The sequence below is a fragment of the Amphiura filiformis genome, chromosome 6 (genome assembly GCF_039555335.1).
Source record: "Amphiura filiformis chromosome 6, Afil_fr2py, whole genome shotgun sequence".
NCBI classification, from domain to species: Eukaryota; Metazoa; Echinodermata; class Ophiuroidea; order Amphilepidida; family Amphiuridae; genus Amphiura; species Amphiura filiformis.
In genome coordinates, this window is record NC_092633.1 from 60,638,898 (window position 1) to 60,660,739 (window position 21,842).

Genomic DNA, 21,842 nt, shown 5'->3' on the forward strand with positions numbered 1-21,842 from the left:
TAAGTCACGATCTTTTCATGCTTGTTTTTTTACGCGTTACGCATTAATTTTCTTGCTTGTTTTTAGATTGTTTTCTTGTGTCATTTTATAATAAAGCCTGAAGAAGGTACGCCTAGTACTGACAATTTGCTGCTAATGTACAACTGTTTCCCGTCTTCGTTTGTTTTATTTTATGTTATATATTTCACGGGAGTGCATCTTTAGAGATCCAGTTAAAGTATGTGTGTTTCGTCAACTTTCTGTCTACAAATTATTTAAATTATTCATAGATGCACCCATCCATCCTTAGACATAGTCAAACACACCTCCCAACACACACACCCCAGACATAGTCAAACACACCCCCACACCCCCCCCCCCTGTCTGTGTTTGCCTCCAAACGTGGACATTGTGGTTTGCTATCTAACCGGGGCGTGTGTATGATGTTTTCATCGCCTAACCGTGGACTAAAATGGCGGATTTTTTGTGTGTATAATCTTAAAGCGAATTTTAGCCATCACCCTGCGGATGGTAGTTTTTACACGTGTGGTCCTCGGTTTCAGGCAAATAGCGTTTAAAGCATCTAGCATGCATTTGAGGTCTTTTGCAGCAGTTTGAGACCGAGGACAGTCCTCGGTTGGAAGTAGGTCCACATGCAATTTAGGGTGAAAAATCTTGTGTGTGTCCTCGTTTGTCGGCCAACACGTACGCACCCCTCTTCATTGTTAAAAGCCATTGACTAGATTGTGGAAAACAAAAACTTATTACATGAATACTTATTGCATACTCCAAATTGCCAATAACCCCCAACAGCCCAGCCCATATCAGAGAATATGTACAAGTCAAAGTTTGAGGACTTTACACAGATCATCACAGTGGAATTATGTTCTTGTATTATCAAAATGGACAAATACTGTAGACATGGATAACATTAAATAAATAATAATTAATGAATAAATTAATAATAATAATTTGTTTAAACATTTGTAATTTCAAGAATGCCAAGCTGTTGGACATCTGAGGGTAACATATACGGTTGAGTTGTTTTGTTATGTTGAAAAGAGTTAAAAACATTGAACAAGATATAATGGTTGATGATTTATTCACACCCTCAGATACAACTGTGAGTCTGGGAAATTTAAACCAAGGATCACTTGGTGACAGGGTTCAGATGAAATCAAGTCTCTGCATGGATGCCATAAAAACATGCTAAAATTAGGGGTGTTTTGGTACAAATGTGTTGAAATTTGTTTGAACATTCATGGTCTTTGGGTTTAAGTAATGAATTGATTTAGGGATTCAGATTATAAATCAATCAAATCATGAATAGAAATAACTCTTTATAAATTGTAACAAGCTACAGATCAATTGCCTTTGTCTTCTTAATGAGTCATCAATCTTTCTGTTGTTCTGTAATTCTGTCATATATAAATGGAAATATATGTGTGCCCCATCACATTGAAACATGACAGTTGCCGGAAATCTACATTTAAAGATGATAGCAAAAATATGTGTGAGATGTCAGGTTAAAGCAAAAACAACTGGCAACTGTCCTGTATTGGTGTGACTTGTCACATAAATAGGCCTATATTTTATTTGTTTGAAGTATCAATTTGAAACTTCCAATGTATTTGCACTCTATGAGTGAGTTGTGATTCTCAACTATTATAGTGGACATTTTTGTGCTCTAATATCTTATATTTTACTATTCCAAATAAAATCCACACACCCCTATGGAAGGCACAACGTTAATCTTCCACACAGGAGAGTGTAGATTTGAAAGGGAGTCGCCCATTCAGGTAACCCCATTTGAAATTTACTCTCCCTGTGTGGAAGATTAAGGACATGTCTTTTTATGCTCATTCATTATGGTCATTCATTATGGTCATTCATTATGGTCATTCATTATGGTCATTCAAATGTAATTCTGAAATTTGTGAATTTTTAAAGAAAATTTGGAGTGGATTTATAATAGGAAAAATGCTAAAAAATGTCAATCAAGGGGAATCTTCAATAATTTCCACTTTAATAGTTGATAAACACACTGCCAGGATAATGAGTTCATCAGTTTCAATGCACTCTGTGTTACCTCTATGCAGTGTGAAATAATTCTCTGTCTTCATTTCTGAGAATTGTTTCAAAATGGTGAACTCATGTTGATGGTGTGGTTGATAAATTTGTATAATGAATTTAGGTATAACATGTTTCTATAATATATCATAGGACATCACAGTGTAAAAATTAAATTGAATTTGAGGTTATATGGCTTAATTTTTTTTTTAGTTTACTTGTTAAATTTGTCAGAAGAGAGTCATAAATTGAAGTGTTCAGATGCAAAACATGATATATGACATTTTCGAACTTTTTGTGTTACGGCAACCAACATCTGCCCTATAATGCTAGCTTTAAACTGACACCCTACTTTAAAAATACCAATGTAATGAATGTATATTTTTGAAAAATATTGGCCTATATCTCAAATCAAGAAAAACGGATATAATCACTTTCATCTGAACTCTTCCATTTATCTGTACCAGTTTCAATTTAAACATTGTTATTTTGTGGTGTCTTAATGGTGATCTTATACTGGACTCTGTGAGTCACCTTTTCCATGTTTACTCTCTACTATCAATGACTTAAAAGAAGTTAAAGGAAATTGATCTGCATGTGAGGTTGTTACTTCATATAATTTGTTAGAATAATGAAATAAATTTAATGTGGTATTTTTATAAACTACAGCTTTATGTTTAATTATAATTCTGTGGAGCAAAAAAATTTAATCATTTCTTGAGATTTTGTGTGTTTCAACACAAACAAAATCAAAAGCAAGTAATATTTTTTTTTTGTATTTCTGTTTTTATTGCCCTGTACTTGGAACTGGTGGGTGGAGAAAGATACATCGAGATAACCAATATTTTAGTGAAATAATTTTTACTTGTTGCCCATCAATACTCGACAATGACCATAAGAATGCTAATCTATAGTGGAGGTAGATGTAACCTAGAACAGGTTTGATCTAAACGCATAAAATACTGTTTGTCTTTAAAAAGTAAATCTTAGGGCCAAACATGTTTTCCACATATTTATATCACATTAAAAATGATCGGAGACAAGGACCCTGTAATACGTACCATTTTCTAGGTACAATTTGCATTATGTATATTTTCAGACTGATTGTGTGTGATCAGACTCTGCTCCTAGTAATATCTAAAATGTTAAGGACTTCTGTTGTTGTAAATCCTTATTACATAAATGAAGGTTGATGACCATAGGAACTGTTTTTATGGGTTTTTGTTTATATAAACATAATCATGTATATAATATTACATTAAAAAGTAACTGTAGTTTTAAGCATTAACAAAGTATTTGGATGTATGATCTAGGCTATGTACGGTACATGAAGAGGTCAGATGCAAAAACCAATAAAGGCCATTTTCAAACTTTTTGACTTCAGGCAACCAACATAAAAATTATAATGTTAGCTTTAAATTGACACCCGACTTAAAACTTTCAAGGCAATTTTTCCTATAATTTCTATGGATGTATTGGTTTTTGCATCTAAACTGTTCCACTCAATGATATTTAGTAGGCATGGAAATATTAAGATTTAAAGCCAAGTTCAGGTTTTGCTTTAAACATCTTAGTGTTTTCATCCGCATGTATATTTTAGACCATTTTTTAGCTCAATTCCACATACTTTTCATTTTTCCACCACATTTAGGTTTTTACTGAAGTTTATTCCATGCCTGTTTTAGAAGTGTAGTCACAGCAATGAGTCAAAATTACTTGGTGGTTTTGAAGTGTAGTCATAGGAACATATCAATGTACTCAGCGATGTTATGGTTAGAAGTGTAGTCAGCAATAATATTACCAATATATCAGTGTACTTTAGAATAATGTTGTCATAGCAATGAGTCAAATTACTCAGTGATTATTATCAATGTACTTAATAATTTTAGAAAGTGTAGTTGCAGCAAGGAGTCATGATATTTAGAAGTGAACTTTTAGGACAATTAATGTACACAATGAATTTTACAAAATAGTGTTAGCATAGTATTATGTAGATCTGTACACCAGTCGTCTTAGAAAGTGTAATACTGTATGTCAATGTACCAATTAGGGACCGTTCACAAACACTTGTTAGGGGGGCCTGATGCAAAAAGGGGGGCCCTTAAAAGTTTGGACTATCCTAAGGGGGGTTCCCAATTGAAAAAATTGACACAAATTTACTGGGAAAATTGAGTTTATATGCTTTTCTATGGGGTTGACCCATAATTTTCATGTCAAAAAGGGGGGCCCTAAAATGTTTGAGATCTGAAAAGGGGGGAGGGGCTGAACATTTTTTGTGATAATTTTTTTTGCATCAGGCCCCCCTAACAAGTGTTTGTGAACAGTCCCTTAGAGAAATAATAAGCCTGGGATGGGCAGACATATGTGGTCCCAGACTGCCACCACCATCTCACAATACTACTGTTTGTATTTATAATTGGGTCAAGTTGGTAAAACAGAAAAGGAAAAAAATTGACAGACGAGTGTACCTGCGTATTGAACTATTAAATGTGTTCTGGTAGTACTAAAAAAATTAAGTGACTGTATATTGCTTTATTTGATTTGAATTGATTTCTGCCTCTATCAATTTTTATTTCAATGAAAAATCCCCTCTTTTCCATAGCTAAAACCAGCAGCCGAGCCTGTCAGCAAGATTGACCTTCAAATTTCCTTGTCTGTAAACTCTGTAACTAAATACGTCTTGAAATTCAATAATTATGTTTAGATTTCTGGGTGAATACTGAGCAATTTTTATGTCAAAGGAGGAGGAGGAAGGTATTTGGTGTTTTTTTCGGGTGCATCACATACTGATCTATTTTGCGACTTTTTTGGGCCTTTGAGAAAATTGTGGTAATATGACATTTACTCTTCATATCCATTAAGTTTTAGACTTGAACTCTGCTTAATGAGATTTTAATTTATTTGGTCCAAAAATGTATAATGCATTATTTATAGATTGATAACTGCGCATCGGTTATATGGAGGGCATTGTGAAAAATCTAAACATTTTACCTTTTGAACTGCAGAGGAATATTCCGAGGTCCAAAGCAAATTTTTTAGATTTTTCACAATGCCCGACATATTACCGATGTAAAGTTATTAACCTCATTCATAACCATCACTTTTGATCTCTTCACTTTACAAAATAACACAAAAATTTGCTCAAAAGTTTGTAAAAATAGATGATTTTTACATCTTCCCTTTCCAAATATCGATCAGACTAAAACAGGATGACCAATAACAAAAGTGCGTATCACAATCTGTGCAAATATGGTAGCGCAATCCAAATCGCCAGCCAGCGCACAGCAGCAGTTTGTTTGTCGCTGTCACGGCGCTTCGCAGGGGGTTACTAGTATTTACTTTCGAACAATTACGCATTGCCCGGTCAATTGTGAGATATTAATGACCTCGATTTGCGTTCTCACTCTGACCAGGCTGTGTTCGACCATTGTTGGACGTAGCCCTCTTCATGATTCTTCCACTGTTCTCTGTCTCTTGCATTTCTTGTCCATGTAGGTCCCATGTAGGCAGTAATGTCATTACGCCACCTCCTCTTCTGTCTTCATCTTGATCTTTTCCCTGTTCTTGGTTGCCATTCTGTAAGCCGTTTAGTCCATCTGTTATCTTCCCTTCGTGCAAGGTGACCTGCCCATCTCCATTTCGCTTCTTTGAGTTTCACCAAGTCTTTGACTTGAGTCTTATTTCAGTGTTCTTAATTTTATCCCTTAAGGTAATGTGAAGCATCTTCCTTTCCATTGCTCTTTGGGCTGTTTGTAATTTCTGTTCCAGGTACTTGGTTGTTGTCCATGTTTCTGCCCCATATGTCATTGTTGGCAATACGCACTGGTTGAACATTCTACTTCTCAGATACATTGGTAACTTTTTATCACATAGAATGTCCTTGAATCTTCCAAAGCAACTCCAACCTGCCTTTATTCTGATCAAAGCTTCTTCCCTGGTGTTGTCCTCCATCTTCACTGTTTGGCGAGATATTTGTAACCATCCACCTTTTCGATAACATCGCCTTCAACTTCAATGACATCCTCTGACTGGTAGTTTGTCATATATTTTGTTTTGCCCTTGTGTATGTTCAGTCCAATCTTTTTACTTCCTTTATTCAGATCATTTAACTGGACCTCCATATCCTTTACTGATCTTGTCACCAAAGCTACATCATCTGCGAATCTCAGATCTGTTAGCTTCTCGCCATCTATGTTGATCCCTCTCTCCTGTAGGTTCAGCTTTCTGAATATATCTTCCATTGCTGTAGTGATTTGCGTTCGCATTTTCACAAATAACCAATGTGATATTGGATCGCACACATCACGTTTATTAATGAGGTTATGAATAATTTCTAATGTTTTCAAAATTTCACACAGCGCTATACCACACTTGCATACGTACATGACACTTTAAAGCAATTTCTACAAGACACTAAAATGCTACCTTTGTCATTCAAATGCGTATAATTTGGGGGGAATATTAAAGTCCCATTGTGTGAATGAGGCATCTTGAAATGGAGAACAAAATTATCCATTTATCTATTGACTGCTTTATTTGGTAATTTACTTTCAGTGTCTTTTTACGAAATTACTTAAAGGAACACTCCAGTAATCACAACATTATGCCTTATGTTAGAAAAATATGACAAATCACATGGTTTTATTTGAAACAAACTCATATTGACCATAAGTCTGATAAAAATGAATTAATACAGCTGTCTCTCAACACACGACATTCAAAATTACCGGGAGGCGAAATTGCTCAATGCAATGACGTCCCAGTAATACAATGAAGGCTGACAACAATTGAGCACAAATAACCATGACGTCATTGCACTAGACAATTTCAGCGCAGGTATTTTGAATATCAGGTGTTAAGGGCCAGCTGTTTTTATGGTTAATGAGTTTTAAATAAAACCATGTGAAAACCATGGGATAATGTTGTGATTGACAGAGACATCCTTTAAAGCCCAAAGATACTATTTTTGCACCGTATAGAGTATCAGTATCCATATAGATCTGATCAGTATGTGAAACTCTTAAGGGGTGGGGTATGAACGTTTCGACAGTATTTATTGTGGGACATTAGAGCACATATCAAATTGCATTCTGAATACGAAGAATGTCCTTCTAATATCAAATAATTTTGATTTTTTGAAATTCGCACTGTAATACACATTTTATGGCAAATTATTAAAAATTGATATTTTTTATATTTAACAGTACTCGAAGTAAACTTTATAAATCTGATAATTTATACTTAAAGTGTATGTAGGTGGGATGAAAGGCCGACGATCAATTGAAAATTTGACCTTTTGTATTGAAGATACGGATGTTTCCCCCAAAACACCAAAAATAATTAGGTCTTTTTGGGAAAAAAATCCATATCTTCAATATGAAAGGTCAAAATTTTCAATTGATCATCGGCTTCTCATCCCAGCTACATACACTTTAAGATTATATGTCATTAGATTTATAAAATTTACTTCGAGGACTGGATATATCAAAAATGTGAAAAATATCAAATTTTAATAATTTGTCATAAAATATGTATTATATCGTGAATTTCAAAAAATGAAAATTATTTGATATCAGAAAGACATTCTAATGCTGGTTTCATACTTTCCTGCTGCTTGCCGCTCTGAAGATGATTTTACTTCACTGCGCAATCTCACTAAAAACGCTAGCGATGACCAGCGGCAAGCCGATATATCGATTACTCCACCGCTTTGCGGCGGCAGCACCGCTGGGAGTTGAATTCAAGTCAACTCGGGCGGTGCCGCTCTGACGATATGAGAACAAAATACGATTTTAAAGCGGTGCTGGCGGCAAGAGTAGCTTTCAGAGTCATGCCGCTGCGCTTGCAGAAAAGTACAAGCGGCATGATGAAGCGTCATGCCGCTCAGCGGCAAGCGGCAGAAAGTATGAAACCAGCTTTAGTATTCAAAATGCAATTCGATATGTCTGATGTGCTCTCATGTCCCACAAAAAATACTGTCGAAACGCTCTTTCCAGATCCCTTAATGAGATGGGGACATGGTGTTATTATGGGCCGCCAACATAAAGACTTTACAAAAAGTAATGCAGCCGTTACAAAAACTTCAACTATTAATCATATTCACTGAACAGAGACGGGTCACAGGTACGCACATTTTGATACCTGATTTACCCAAACTCATTCAATATTAACAGCGAAGCCATATTTTTTAAAGAAACGCCAAATTTAAAAGTTGCAGTATTTGTAATTTGTATTGGTTTGAATCCAGTGCAAAGATAATTGTGGGTTTTACATGCAACAATGCTTGCAACCATTGATTACTGTAAGACTAAGTGCATCTTTTAAATACAGTTTTTCTTTAGAAATAATACTGGTATGTTTGAACGAAATGGGTGAATATGGTATCAACATGCCCGTACATAAACCGCCTTTCTATCGTGAATATAATTAATAGTTCTGAAGCTATAGACATTTTTATAATGGCTGCATCACTTTTTGTGAAATCTTAAGATACAAGTGATACACCCAACCACAGAGGAGGAAGAAACAGAGCGCGTACGACCAGTCAAAGTCCCCGTGTATTGTATGCTACCAGTTCTCGCATATTCATGAGGGCCGATTGTTCGTTCAGTTGTGTCTAACAATCATGCCAGCGCTGTATACGCGATAGAGCGTGAAAATATGCGGTAATTGCGTAGCAGTCTCGCCTGTCGCATTTCACGGAACAATCAGCCCTCATTATCGGATGAGGCGGAGACTTTGACTGGTGGTACGCGCTCTGTTTTATCTTACTCCTCTGTGCACCCAACAAAATAAATGAAATATATTATATTCGTGCTTGAAGTGCTTTTATTTCACCATAGTCAAATTAAGGATTGAAATTTATTGCAGACCGTTCCACAATGATGATTTGGAGTTGGCGTATAGATGGCCAGTAAAAATATGCACCATTTGAAAAAAAATTGAAAAAGAAACATTTGGTACGACAACTTTATGAGCACCGACTCCAGTCAACTTGAACAGTCATACATGAAATTCTGTCAAACATCTTGCACCAAATATGTGTTATAATAAATATCTATTATAAATTTCACAACAGGCTGATCATCCCTTCTATGACATGCCCTTTCCAAAATAGAGGTATTTATCCCATATTAAATAATTCCACCCATTATTTCAACACACAGGAGACACAAATTCTACAAAAAACATTTTTGTTCAATTTGTACAGATATTTTAATATTGACAGTATGGGGATAGTTGTATTCAACAATTTGTTGGGATTTATCTATTACTACGTTTTTTAAACATCTTTTGTATAAAATTGTCAATAGTAGATACATATTTATAGATTTGTCATGGTGTGCAAGAAGACTGCCAAGTGCATAATGCTGTTAAATTGTCATGAAATTACTCACGATCATAAAAATGATGACAATTTAGCAACACTATAAGATATCACAGGAGATCAACACTATGATAGAAGGCAATGGAAAAAACACTCTGTTCAACAGGCTGATGGACTTGCCAAGTAGGGTCGGTTGGTCAGGATTGTGTGAATTTTCTGTACTTCTAAAAATTTCAGTCAAAATCAATCCACTTTTCAGCTAACAAAATAAAATGCAGAACAGGATTTGTTTCCCTTTGAGTACAAACATGTTTAACTGCAATGGCTCTTATTTGTTAGATTTGTGGGTTGCATGCAAGTATCCAATAATTTAGTAATAGAGTCTATAGAATATGACCTCATTCAAAACCTGAGATGAATATAACTAACTATTCATCCTCGTTTAAAAAAGGAAAGTGCTTGTTCTCCAGTGGAAATTTCCCACTGAACAATAAAATACTGTTGGGTTTGGATGGATGTGGACTCGGCCTACAGACCTGTCCCTTTGTCATGTTAGGGCTAGGCAAGAGTCCTCCAGCATGGCAACGTATAAAGCGCCGCCACATATTGAATACACTCTACACCAAATATAATGTTTACAGCACAAGTTGGCTTCTTTTGAAATGGAGATTCTGGACAATAATTCCTACGACTAATCTAAGCGGGATCATCTCCGGGATGAGAAACCAACTATAAATATATCAAGTAATTCTTGGCCCTAACAAAACAAACCTGTTGAGCACATGTAGCATAAGCATGTGTAGCGTTGTACACCTGTGTATATGGCACAGATATAAAAGCGGGCCAAGAGCTCGGCCAGGGCCAAGAATTGCTTGAAATATCTGTACAGTACATGATATAATCAACCCACTTAAAATCACCTACAAAAAGCAGCAATTGCAGATTTGTGCCCTCATATGACCATATAGCTTGAGTGATATTCACATGACAGTCTTCTCCACACACCTGACCATACATATAGATTTGATGTTCATTTCCTGCAGGCGTCACTGAGATTTTCAATCAGCAACAGCAACATGTATTGGGCTATTCCAGTTTCAATCCATACACCCTCTTCCACAGAGGGAGTGTGAATTTCAAATAGGGTTACCTGAATGGGCGACTACATTTGAAATCTACACCCACTGTGTGGGAGGTTAAGGTCCTGTCTTCCATAGGGGTGTATGGATTTCAAGTGGAATAGCCCATTATTTAATTACATTCATTGTCCAAATAAAACTTTCAAATCAAACACAGAATTAAAATTTGAACACATCGCACAAGGACAATTCCATACATTTAATAATTTGTCATTTTGTTCTCCAAACTCTTACAATAATTTACCAAAACATGCACAAAAATAACACATTTCAAAATGGAAAAAGATCACACATTGTGAATAGCCCATATCTTCCGTCATTTTGTTTTTAAATAATTTGAACTATGCACAAAAGGTCTGACATTAATTTCATCAATTTAAAATAACAACAAAAATTTTTTGCAAATCTGACAATCACCAGCACAAACAGGCTCTTATCAGATGTACAACTTCAGCTTAGTTAAAACCCTCCATCAAACCAACCTTAAATGGGATATTCCATTTAATATCCATATCCCCTAATGAAGACATGACCGCTATCTACCACACAGGGCAGAAATATTTCAAATGGAGCCACCCATTTGAAATTCTCACTCCTGTGTAGAAGATTATGGCAGTGTATTTCATAAAGGGTGTATGGATTTCAACTGATATAGCCCAATAATTCAGGACGATGAGATAGAGCACAAGTAGCTCTGAAAGGTGAGATTTTTGGAATGATTGCTCTTGCTCATGCCAAAGGGTAACTCTTGACTAAATTTACCCTTAACTTAATAATTATTTTATTTCACATCATATGTGTCACAGAAAGAAAAAAAACTTACCCACACATGTCAAAATATAAATTTGTTTTCAATTCAGATGATAAATACATAATACTTTTGTTTAGGGCTTGGCATTCAAAGTAAACATGGAATCAAATGGGCCTGCTTGGCGCTTGACAATTCAGGAATCGATAGCTGGCCTTCACTCCCATTTTTTTAATATTACAATTTTTAACAGGTTTGTAGAAAATACAACATGTAAAGAAGTGCATGTAGCTAGGACTGTGAATTATGAGACTTGATATTTGTTAGTTCTATTTCAGTGTACCTGTGCCTTATATTGGCGAAAAATACCATCATTGAGATTTGAGAGCGCATCAAAACAAATTCTTGAACCCACTATATATTAAATTACATTTTAGTAACTTGTGAACTTTCTATGAGCCACAACAGAGTTTTCAAAATAATGCAATAACATCAAGTCTTCCATTACAATCCTTTCTTGGTAAATGGGTGTTGGTTACAAGTAACACGCATGTAGTTTTTAAATCCAGGTTTCAAGCTCACAATTGCTAATCAAATCTTAATCTTAATCTTAATTTTGTATTTCTTACGTAGTCGGAGCTGTGCGTATTGCATACACAAGCGCGAACACACAGGAGATAAAAAATCATGCTGATTGGCTGATCAACAATCTTGACAATAAGACGGTTTACCCATTGGTAGTCGCCGATCACCAGCGTGAACCTCGACCACAAAAGAAATAAAAAATTAACAATAGAATGTGTGTGTGAACCAATTCAGCTGCATGCATGTAAAATAAAACACATGTTGAATCTAATCTAGCTTACTTTATCCAGTATATTGTTTGCAAAGGCACTGCTCCAGTCAAAATCAATAGCTCCGACACTAGATAACCAAACCCACCCAACATATTTTATATCAATTCCCTCTCAGGCAAGATCACCATTGCCAGTATCATTATACGTATAATAAAGGCAAGCTTATAATAATGTAGCATTGTGATAATATGGTTTCACATGTCAGTGAACACATTAAACATACTGATATAACTTCATTTACTTTACTAACATGTGAAGACTGATTCTGGGTCGGTTTTAAAAATAGAAGCTTCAGCACTATTCAGTTAACATTATTGGAAAAATATTGAAAACATTCAGTTAACATTTTTGAAAAAATAACCTTTTACATGAAACATTTTACAAGACATGTCCAGTCTTTTATTTTTACCTCCACCTTGAATGCCAAGTATTGCCAACCCTTAATAATTACTCCCAACCGAAGAGAAATATAAAGAAAAAGAAAATACATCATCTGGACATGAAAACATCCACACAGAAATGAGACTTGCTCTCGTACCTCGAGAGTTCATATTGATTAAAAGGCCATGATCTTGTTGAAATATTGTGATTTTGTCACATTATGATGATGCCACAAATCTTGATGAAAATTGCCGGTGAATTGTGCACTGTCTGTATAATATATACAAGTTAGTACCAACATGGTGCAGTAGTGAAGACTGACTAAGTTGAGATGTCTTTTTTTAGTTTCCTAGCTTCTGGCGTGTGTTTATTTCAGATGTTATAAAACACAAAAGTTTTGTTTGTTTCATGTCCAGATGCTTGGTCCTGTGATCTGTGGCAGCTATCATTTGTTTTATCCCACTCTGATGGATTGAATGATCTGGAATAATGCTGTTGAGAAAAGAAATAACACACAATTTAATTACAATTGAATCAAATTTTTAAAAATGTTATCAAGTTCATGTTATGGACAGAAACATTCAGATTTCATGCTCCTCTGCTCTGGAAACTTCACATGTATGCAAAAGGTACATTTGTAGTCACCTTCTAATTTGATTCAAATGTGATACAAAAATGGGAGTTTTTTTCACTAAATTATCAAAATGAGATTGTGCCCCACTTTAAAATAAAACAAACAAAAAAAGTTTCTAAGAATCAGTTTACTCGCCACGCACACCCTATTTCAGCGATAAGCCTATGAGTACTGGAAGCATTTACAGCATTTTGTAGTGGTGTTTGGCAGAGTGTAGGAGTTAGTTGTCTGAAGGTGTTGCAACAGATTATCAAAACTTAACAAAAATGAGCGATTTGTCTTTCTCTGCGAGTTAAAATTTGTATTCAAATACTTGGAACACGCCCATTGTATTTACAACTCAATGTCTTGATGAACATTGAGAAATTCAATGCAACATTTCATGTAGAAAATCAAAGAGCACTGAAAAGACGGTGTGTGTATGGTACATTATTGTTTTATGCACAAGCACACATGCTTCAGTATGACCTACCTGATCCACATACAACAAAGATGAACAGTGCCAATAACCAAGGTCCAACAGGGTATTTTTCATCAACTATTTTCTGTAAGGATAAAAAGAGAATTGTTTTTTGTTATATAAACAGTCAAGACTGAATTTAAAATATATTTATTATACCCAGTGGGCTGTCATAATTTCTCCATATTTCCATCAGTGTTGTATAAATATCGAGACCTGGTTTTGCAGTGTCTCGGTCTCGGATGTCAAGGTCTTGGTCTCGGAACTCAAAAGTCTCGGTCTCGGACCTCAAAAGTCTCGGTCTTGAACATTTTTTTGGTCGAGACCTGTCGAGACCTGAAGAAAAAGATATGATTTTCTGTTGTTGTTCATTATTTATTCCTTACCCTAAATTTGAATGAATGTTGAAGAAATTGTTAAGAATAAAAATACAGAAATCATTATAAAGTTATAAAAAGTTATAAATGAATCATAAGTGAGCATGTTCGTATGTGACCTTCCAATTTCAGTTCATGATTAAACATAGGTGGGCAGGTAGCGGAAGCGAGGATCCCACTAAATTTTTGCAAGGGGAATATTCTCCACAAAAGCATATTTATAGATGAACAAATAGTTGCCCTGTGCATCTTCTTTTCAACACGAAAAACACTGTGTTTTGGGCCCAAATATGGTAAAATTGCTCAATTGCTTCACACACTAATTTTGCCTCCACTGTGTAACATTTATGACATTTTCTCAAAATTTGGAGGAAAAATTGTAAAAATTAAGACAGATGGTGTTAAACTGGTCCAAATTTCTTGAAAAGTTGGTACAATGATGGGTTCTCTTTCACATTCTCAGCGGCACACCATTACCCCTACCCAAACCAAACTTGAGTATCCCCCGGGATTAAACCAAGGTCTCGGTCTCGGTCTCGGAACTTAGAGGTCTCGGTCTCGGAAGGGGTGGTCTTGGTCTCGGAAGGTTTGGTCTCTGTCTCGGTCTCGATCTCGGATGGGCAGGTCTTGGTCTTGGTCTTGGTCTCGGACATAGAGGTCTTGACTACAACACTGATTTCCATATGGTTGGTCATTTTGGCATTTGCGAGGGTAGCCAGGCTAAAGAATGCACAAATGCAAAATTAACTTTAGCTCTGTGCATGTACATGTAGAATTTTGCCTGTACATGCAAAAATTTTATTCAGCCCATTTTGAGGGAAAAAATCACGAGTTGTGCATGTAAATTTTATTTTCTAAATCACCTCCTGTAAAGAATACATCCAAAGTTACATATTTTGAGGGGCACCAAGACAAGGCATGGGACACCCAAGGCAATTGCCTTTGGTGCCTTCGGTTATTTTTTTCCCGGGGTTAAAATTGATCTAAAAGTCTATCCTCAACCCAGGGCCGGCCACTGATAACAGATGATGGATGAGGATAGAACGGGGAAATGCATCAGAATCAGTGAAGCATGACACCATGTAAAGCAATGGATATATCACGACAGGTATGTACATGTACGCCTGTTGTGTTTTATGCATGGTGTGAATTGTTTATCAAAAAGAAAAGGGAATTTCATGCAAAGCAGTCTATGCAGCGACATAAAGGGGGCAGTACAAAACAAGACAAAAAAAGGGTCTTGACTCTGCAAAATACTGTACTGTAAATTAAAGTACCAATTTAATAACAATTTAATAACAAAACATGAAACAAACATCATGAACATGCAAAAGTTTTCAACTTTGTTCAAGTTCAACATGTTCCAGGACAACTTAGGATGGATAGTCAAAAAAACATTTCAGCTTGTATAGCAATTTTTTACAATGTAAACATATGCTAATATTATTAGAACATCGCCTAAATAAGGTTTTGGCTAAAAATTGCTGTTGTTAATTATTGTCAATGTTAATATTTTGCAACATTTATAATGAAAACAAAATTACACTGAAGACACCCTATGACACCTGCTACAACTTGAGAACAAGTCCTCAAATGTTCAAAATTTGTAGTTACTACAACTAGTGTGGCCCGACTGACCGGAATTGAACATTTTTGACACATCGAAAGGTCTTTTGTCTATGTTTGTAAACAGACGAGGATGCCAAAGTTATCATCCTTGCCGAATAGGAAAGTAACAGCGTGGCGTTAGTACAGCACTGACTTCCCCCCTCAGGTTTAGGCAAAAGTTATTTTTTTAAATTCCAAAATTTCCATCATCACAAAAGTCAGAAAGGCCATGTGTCCTGAACTCGCCACCCAATAGCATTACATCACAAATATCATGAATTTTTACACCAATCGAGTTTCTAATTAGATTATCTCCACAATTATCAACCCTTATCTAACAAAAGTATACATTTTTGGAAAGCTGAAGGCATAAGCAATTCAAATATACACATTTCAACTCATTATACAGGGTGACCTTCAAGTTATACAGGGTGGAATAAAAAAAATTCAGATAAAAAATGGGTTACTTAATGCATTGCTTATTACCAACTCGCAATAATAAACTGGCAGTTAACAACATTCATTTGGTTAGCGGATAGAGGGTGCCCACTGACTTTGGAAGAAACCAAAAATCACAGCTGTTTGGTAATCTCCAAATACAGGGTGTCCAAAAATGTGTTTGATTTTTTTATAATTCAACATATTTTGAACCGAAACATTTTTCCCCTATTTTATTTAAAATCCATACAGAAAAAGTAAGTCCATAATTAGATTCCTCATCAAATTTCACTTCAGAAAATCTATACTTTGACTATGGTATGATAAGGGGCTGTGCAATAATTATGAGCCCTGGGGGAGGGTAAAATTGGAGGGGGGGGGGGCAAGAAATTTTTGGCGAGCCGAAAGGGGGGGGGCGATTTTTAGCGAGCCGAGAGGGGGGGCAAGCGATTTTTGGCACACATTCATGGGGTGCCTTTTAAATAAAACGCACTAAAAAGGCTTAGGAAAACAGTACGGAAACGCTAAAATATGCAAATTTTCCTGCTCGCTGCGCTCGTAACATGTATCTAGACCATTTATTTGCAAATTGGGATCCCAAAAATTTGGCATGTGTAAAGGGGGAGCAAAATATTTTAGCGAGAGCCGAGAGGGGTGCGATTTTGGCAGGCCAAGAGGGGGGGGGGAAGCGATTTTTGGTGGGCCTTTTGGAAATTTTACCCCCCCTAAATTTTACAGCAACTTTTAGATTTCATGATTTTGAAGACATCCGCATTTTGTATGGAAAAGTTTGTATTTTCTATACATGTACTAAACCAATCGGAATTCTTTTTACAGGGTTGAAAGTGTATTTTATTTAGCAATAAAATGAGACCACAAACAAGCATGACAATAACTTCTTGCTTGGCTAGGTATGTCCACATTGCTTATTATAGAGGGCGACGTTCAACCAGGGTGAAGTAGAGTGCGTTTCAAAAATAAAAAAATTTACATTTTTACCTGAATGTGACCGTAAGAAAGGCTCTACCATTGTCTACTATTAAAGCATATCTACACGGATTGTTAATTGTCACTTAGAGTTGGGCGACTAAGTCGCCAATAGTCGTTAGTCGCGACTATTACTGATAGTCACGACTACGACTATTGAAAACCAAAAGTCGACTAATGCAAGTATATTTTTGTGTTAAAAAATTACTTTAAAAGTGCCAGTTATTCGCACCAAAACCAACCAAATACTAACATATACAATGCGACAAATGTGAAAAAATGTTAGTCATTGTCTTACCAATAGTAACACTAATCAACAAGTAATCATAATGTCCATAAATCATCATTAAATTGGTGTTATTGACTTGTTGTCGAACTACTTTCCCACAAGATAAAAGCTGTTAAAAAACTCAAATTACTTAGAACTGTCGAACATCTCATTATGATTATAATTTATGCAGTGATAACAGGTGTAGCAGCGTCATAGCGTGCATGTACAGCAGGGTTCCCGTTAAGGGTTTTAAAATGTGCGTCATGTGTGACGCAAGTTTGCTGACAAGATTGAAAAACCTTGCGTCTAGACAGATTTTTGTGCGTCCATCTGAAATTCACGATCAATCATACCGGGAAACGCAACGGCAACCCCTCGTTGCTAACACACGTACCCCGGGTCTACCTCATCAAATGTTGATTGTTAAAATAAAATTTTCGCCGTGATATTCCACCTCCAGTCGCAATGATAATTTTTCTCATTTCTGCATCAGTTTTTGTCCGAAACATGGTCAGAAACAGCTGCAAAAACATGCGCAAAGTCTGTCAATCTTTAGCAAATTTTCGTACTTTTACTTCCGGGTTTTACTTTTACTTGATCCACGTGTTGTTGATGATGCTATAAAAGCTAAATCACGCGCTGCCACAAAAAAAAAAAAAAAGGGTTATCATTTGGATTTTGTCTTTAAAATTGCTTTTATTCATCGTAACAATAATACTAATAAAGGAAACGTAGATTATTTATGAAAAAATAAACTTAAAATATTAAAAACTGAATATTGTCAGGTTGTGATGAATAACTAAATAAACATTAACTGCACGTCGTCAGTTCAGCATGCTTTGTAAACAAACAATTGCATCAATTGGGACTTTCCCCATCAAACAGCGATCGCGACGGAAAGCATGCAAAAAGCTTAAAAGTGCACGATTTCCTGACGTTGCATTTACAAATATTGCAGAATTTACTTCAATTCTTAGCAGGTTGGTCAAAATTTTGGGGCTTTTATTATCGTAAAAATAAAACAATTTCTTATTTTATCATCAATTAATGATTAAATTTGAAGTTTTGTCTGCGTCCACATGGACGCAAAATACTTGATTAGCCATGTGAACTTGCGTCCAAATTTGTAAAATACTGCGTCTGGACGCAATGACGCACACTAACGGGAAGCCTGATGTACAGACCCAGGTTGGGTGTTTGTACCAACTACTGAAGGTATGAGATTATTTCAACTTTGGAAAGAAACAGCGAGAACTTCCCAGAAGTGTTTTCCAAAAGGGAAAATTTAGGAAAATATTATTAGATTAGAAGTACTTTTCACGTAATTTCAAAAAGCTAGGGCCTATGCTTATTGTGGTAACAGAATATTTAGAAAGCAACAGGAAAATAAACAAATTAGCTGACAAACAGTCGTAATGTTGCAATGCCACCCCTGTAGCGACAAATGCAGTAGTCTAGATGAGGTCAGGTGACGTAGGCCGGAGGTGAAAGTTAATAATCGTACATGCACGATGCAACACGTTCATGAGCATACCATGGAAATATGCACTGCCGTACCGGCATGTTTACATATTTTTATGCACAGCAAAACATGGAAACGAACGAAGATCGCTATTGGAATATTGAAGGTTTGAGAAATTATATGAAGTTTCTTGTGCTGTTGCTGGAAAGTGGCAAGTGAATTTAATTGAACAGAAAAGTTAGGCCTATTACAGCATTTTACAGTCAAATATTTGCATCGCATAAGCGTGCGATACAGTGTAGCAATTTGTATCGCAACAGTGCTGGTTTGTGTAGCAAACTGTGATGCGATACCCGGCAATCACGGGTCCTGTAATCATGCATTATAAATACTAAATTGCCACCAATCTTTCACCCGATTTTTCAGTCCAATTTTAACCACAGATAGTCGCGACTATTTGCTGCCGACTAGTCGACTAGGAAAAAAGTGATAGTCGCCCAACTCTATTGTCACTGTACGAATATTTTATCTCGACACGTACGTGACAGTGAGGCACGTTAAAATAGCCCCTGCGTTCAACTCTTAGCCAGAAATCAAAAACCACCTGTCCAAGCAGACACCAAAATTTGACCCTCAAATATAAAACAACTTGTCTACGCCCATGGAAGGGTCAAATCTGTCCTGATTTGGCCTTTACATGTACATGTCACTCTGAATTAGTCTCAAGTTCATATGACCTTAAAATCATCTGTTTTAGAGCTATCACATCTGTAAAATCCATTAAATCCACCCGTCTAAAATTAGATTAGGCCGTCTTAAAGACGGGTGGACGCATGGCTGGCTAAGACCTTGGTTCAACTCAAAAAGCTCAAAAAGTTGCGACCACAGTATTATGGCTTAACTGTGTAATCCCCAGGCATAGGAAAATACAAAATTTTGAAATTTGGACACCAGAAACTTGGGCACATAAAATAAAATCGCCTGGCTTTGTGTAAAACGGATCATCGTGGTGAAAAATGATGCATTACTGGCTCTTTTGTACAGTAAGTCATTGTATAAAGGCATTGTCAATGCAATGATGGCCGCAGAAAAATGAAAATTTTTAAAAACAGACATTTGCCCATAACTTTTTTGATATTTGAGCTACAGACATGGTTGACCCTCATTTTTTAATTTAAACGATCACCTTTTTAAACAAAATAATTTCCATGTGAAAAAACCTACTTGAAAATTTTGTGATCATGCCTAGTCACGATTATCGCACTTTCAGTTTCCCACGCGTTTGAACGGGAATTGGATTGCGTACTTTTTCGATGTCTAGTGAGCAAATTTTTTCGATATTTTGAGAAAATGATGTCAAATTTTCTATTCTGTATTGTTTGGTAATAATGTCTTTTGCCAATAGTATGTTTAAGTTGTAATTTTGTGTTTTTGATCGCAAAGATCGGATATTTTCGTTCCCGATTCGAATTCTGAACCCTTCGCAAGGGTGCCGATTTCGCAGAACTTTGACGATAATTTTGCCTTTTGGACACTAAAATGCTTTCGATCCTTAATTTTGTTTCAACCGAGTCTTAAATTAGCAAGCACAATACGGTTGGTACCACTTTTATATACATTGATGAAATTTTAAAGATTTTTTTCAAGTTTCTAACCGGCGCAAATCGTTAAGTGTGTATTTCCCATTGACATCCAAAATGGCGTAAGCCAGTCCTCAATATACATAGGTACGGCGTATATAGGACTGGCAAGCGAGTCTAATCATGCCTAGCTTGGCAGAGTCCCAGAGATATCATCATTTAATTTGAGTCGAATTTGGGAAAATGTAACATCGCGTCGCCACCTTTTTTTTTGGGTGGCAAGTTAAGTTCACAATGTTCAAGACGCACGACCGAAATAAGATTAAATACGATAACGTCGATATTTTTTGTATTGTTAAAATTTGTAAACTTAATATTTTTATGATAGACTATATTATAATTTTACGTTGGCTTTGCATCTGCATCTGGTTGCTACTGCGCCTGCGGCAAACACCTGCAGGTTATCTCACACAGAATTTAGCGCATCAAGGAGTCTTTGAGCCTTTGACCATGGCTTTAAACTAAATTAAAATTAGAGCGTTTAATACTGCATATTGAAACTTGAAACTTGTTGAATGCCAAAACACATTAAACATTCAATCATGTCAATGTCAATGATAGGTATGCTCATAAAATTTTGAAGTTCAATATTTTTAGCTGAAAGTTCTTTCATTTGAAAGAGAATCAAATTACCTAAACAATAAGGGGTCAATCATGTTTCTAGTGCATATACTTTTGAAGTTACAGACAAAAATAGTGTCACCAAATTGCCCAAAATTTTGTGTGTGAGACTGTGACAGCAGGCACATGTACAATGTACACTACTGTATGTGACCCCAGATGACCTCCTATTCTTTACTGTAAGAAAGCTGTTTTGGATGGTCTTGATTTACACACAAATTGCTTTTTGCGCTTTAACGAGTGTCCACTTGGTGGAACATAGATTACACTATGTGATAGCTTATGAATCCATTATTATGCTAAGTAGTACCAACATAAGTCAACATCACTTAGGTTTTGGTTGTCAAAATTAATTTTTAGTAATTTTTTCCATTGAGCCCCACAGTAAAGCCATTTTTGGACAGTACAGGCACATTCCACTTCCCTATGGACGAATAGCGCCACCTACAGTGTGTGATGTGAGCCTGGCTATCAATGAACATGATGTATACGAATACGATTCTGTAAAAAGTAAAAAACAGTACAAATAAATCTTACCGAACTTTTTGACACATTCCCTCTTTTTTCAACATTTTTCTGTGCCTTTTCGTTAGCAAGACGCATTCTCTGTTTGCTTGGCATTGTGGCGATTGATCTAAAGTGACTTCACTCCTTAAATTTTGATAAAATCTGGTAGCTAAAATTGCCTACGTAGTCACAGAAATCATACGCCGATCTCAAGAGGAAGTGTCAGTGGAAGATGGTCTTCTTTTCAGGCAAAAACTCGAATTACACGAATTCGACTTATCCGAGTGCGGCGAAAGATTCAGAGATGTGTACAAGACTACATTCTGACGTGGCATT

The 21,842-nt window shown here is 36.0% G+C and overlaps 1 protein-coding gene across 1 annotated transcript; it reads right to left on the minus strand.

The window, feature by feature from the left end:
* Positions 1–12,104: 12,104 nt before the first annotated feature.
* On the minus strand, positions 12,105–21,741 carry LOC140155753 (stress-associated endoplasmic reticulum protein 2-like). Its single transcript, XM_072178706.1, has 3 exons — positions 21,537–21,741; positions 13,608–13,680; positions 12,105–12,993 (listed from the first exon to the last, which is right to left on the minus strand). The coding sequence occupies exons 1-3, from the start codon at positions 21,618–21,620 to the stop codon at positions 12,956–12,958; spliced, it is 195 nt and encodes a 64-aa protein (XP_072034807.1). The 5' UTR covers positions 21,621–21,741; the 3' UTR covers positions 12,105–12,955.
* Between the last annotated feature and the right edge of the window lie 101 nt (positions 21,742–21,842).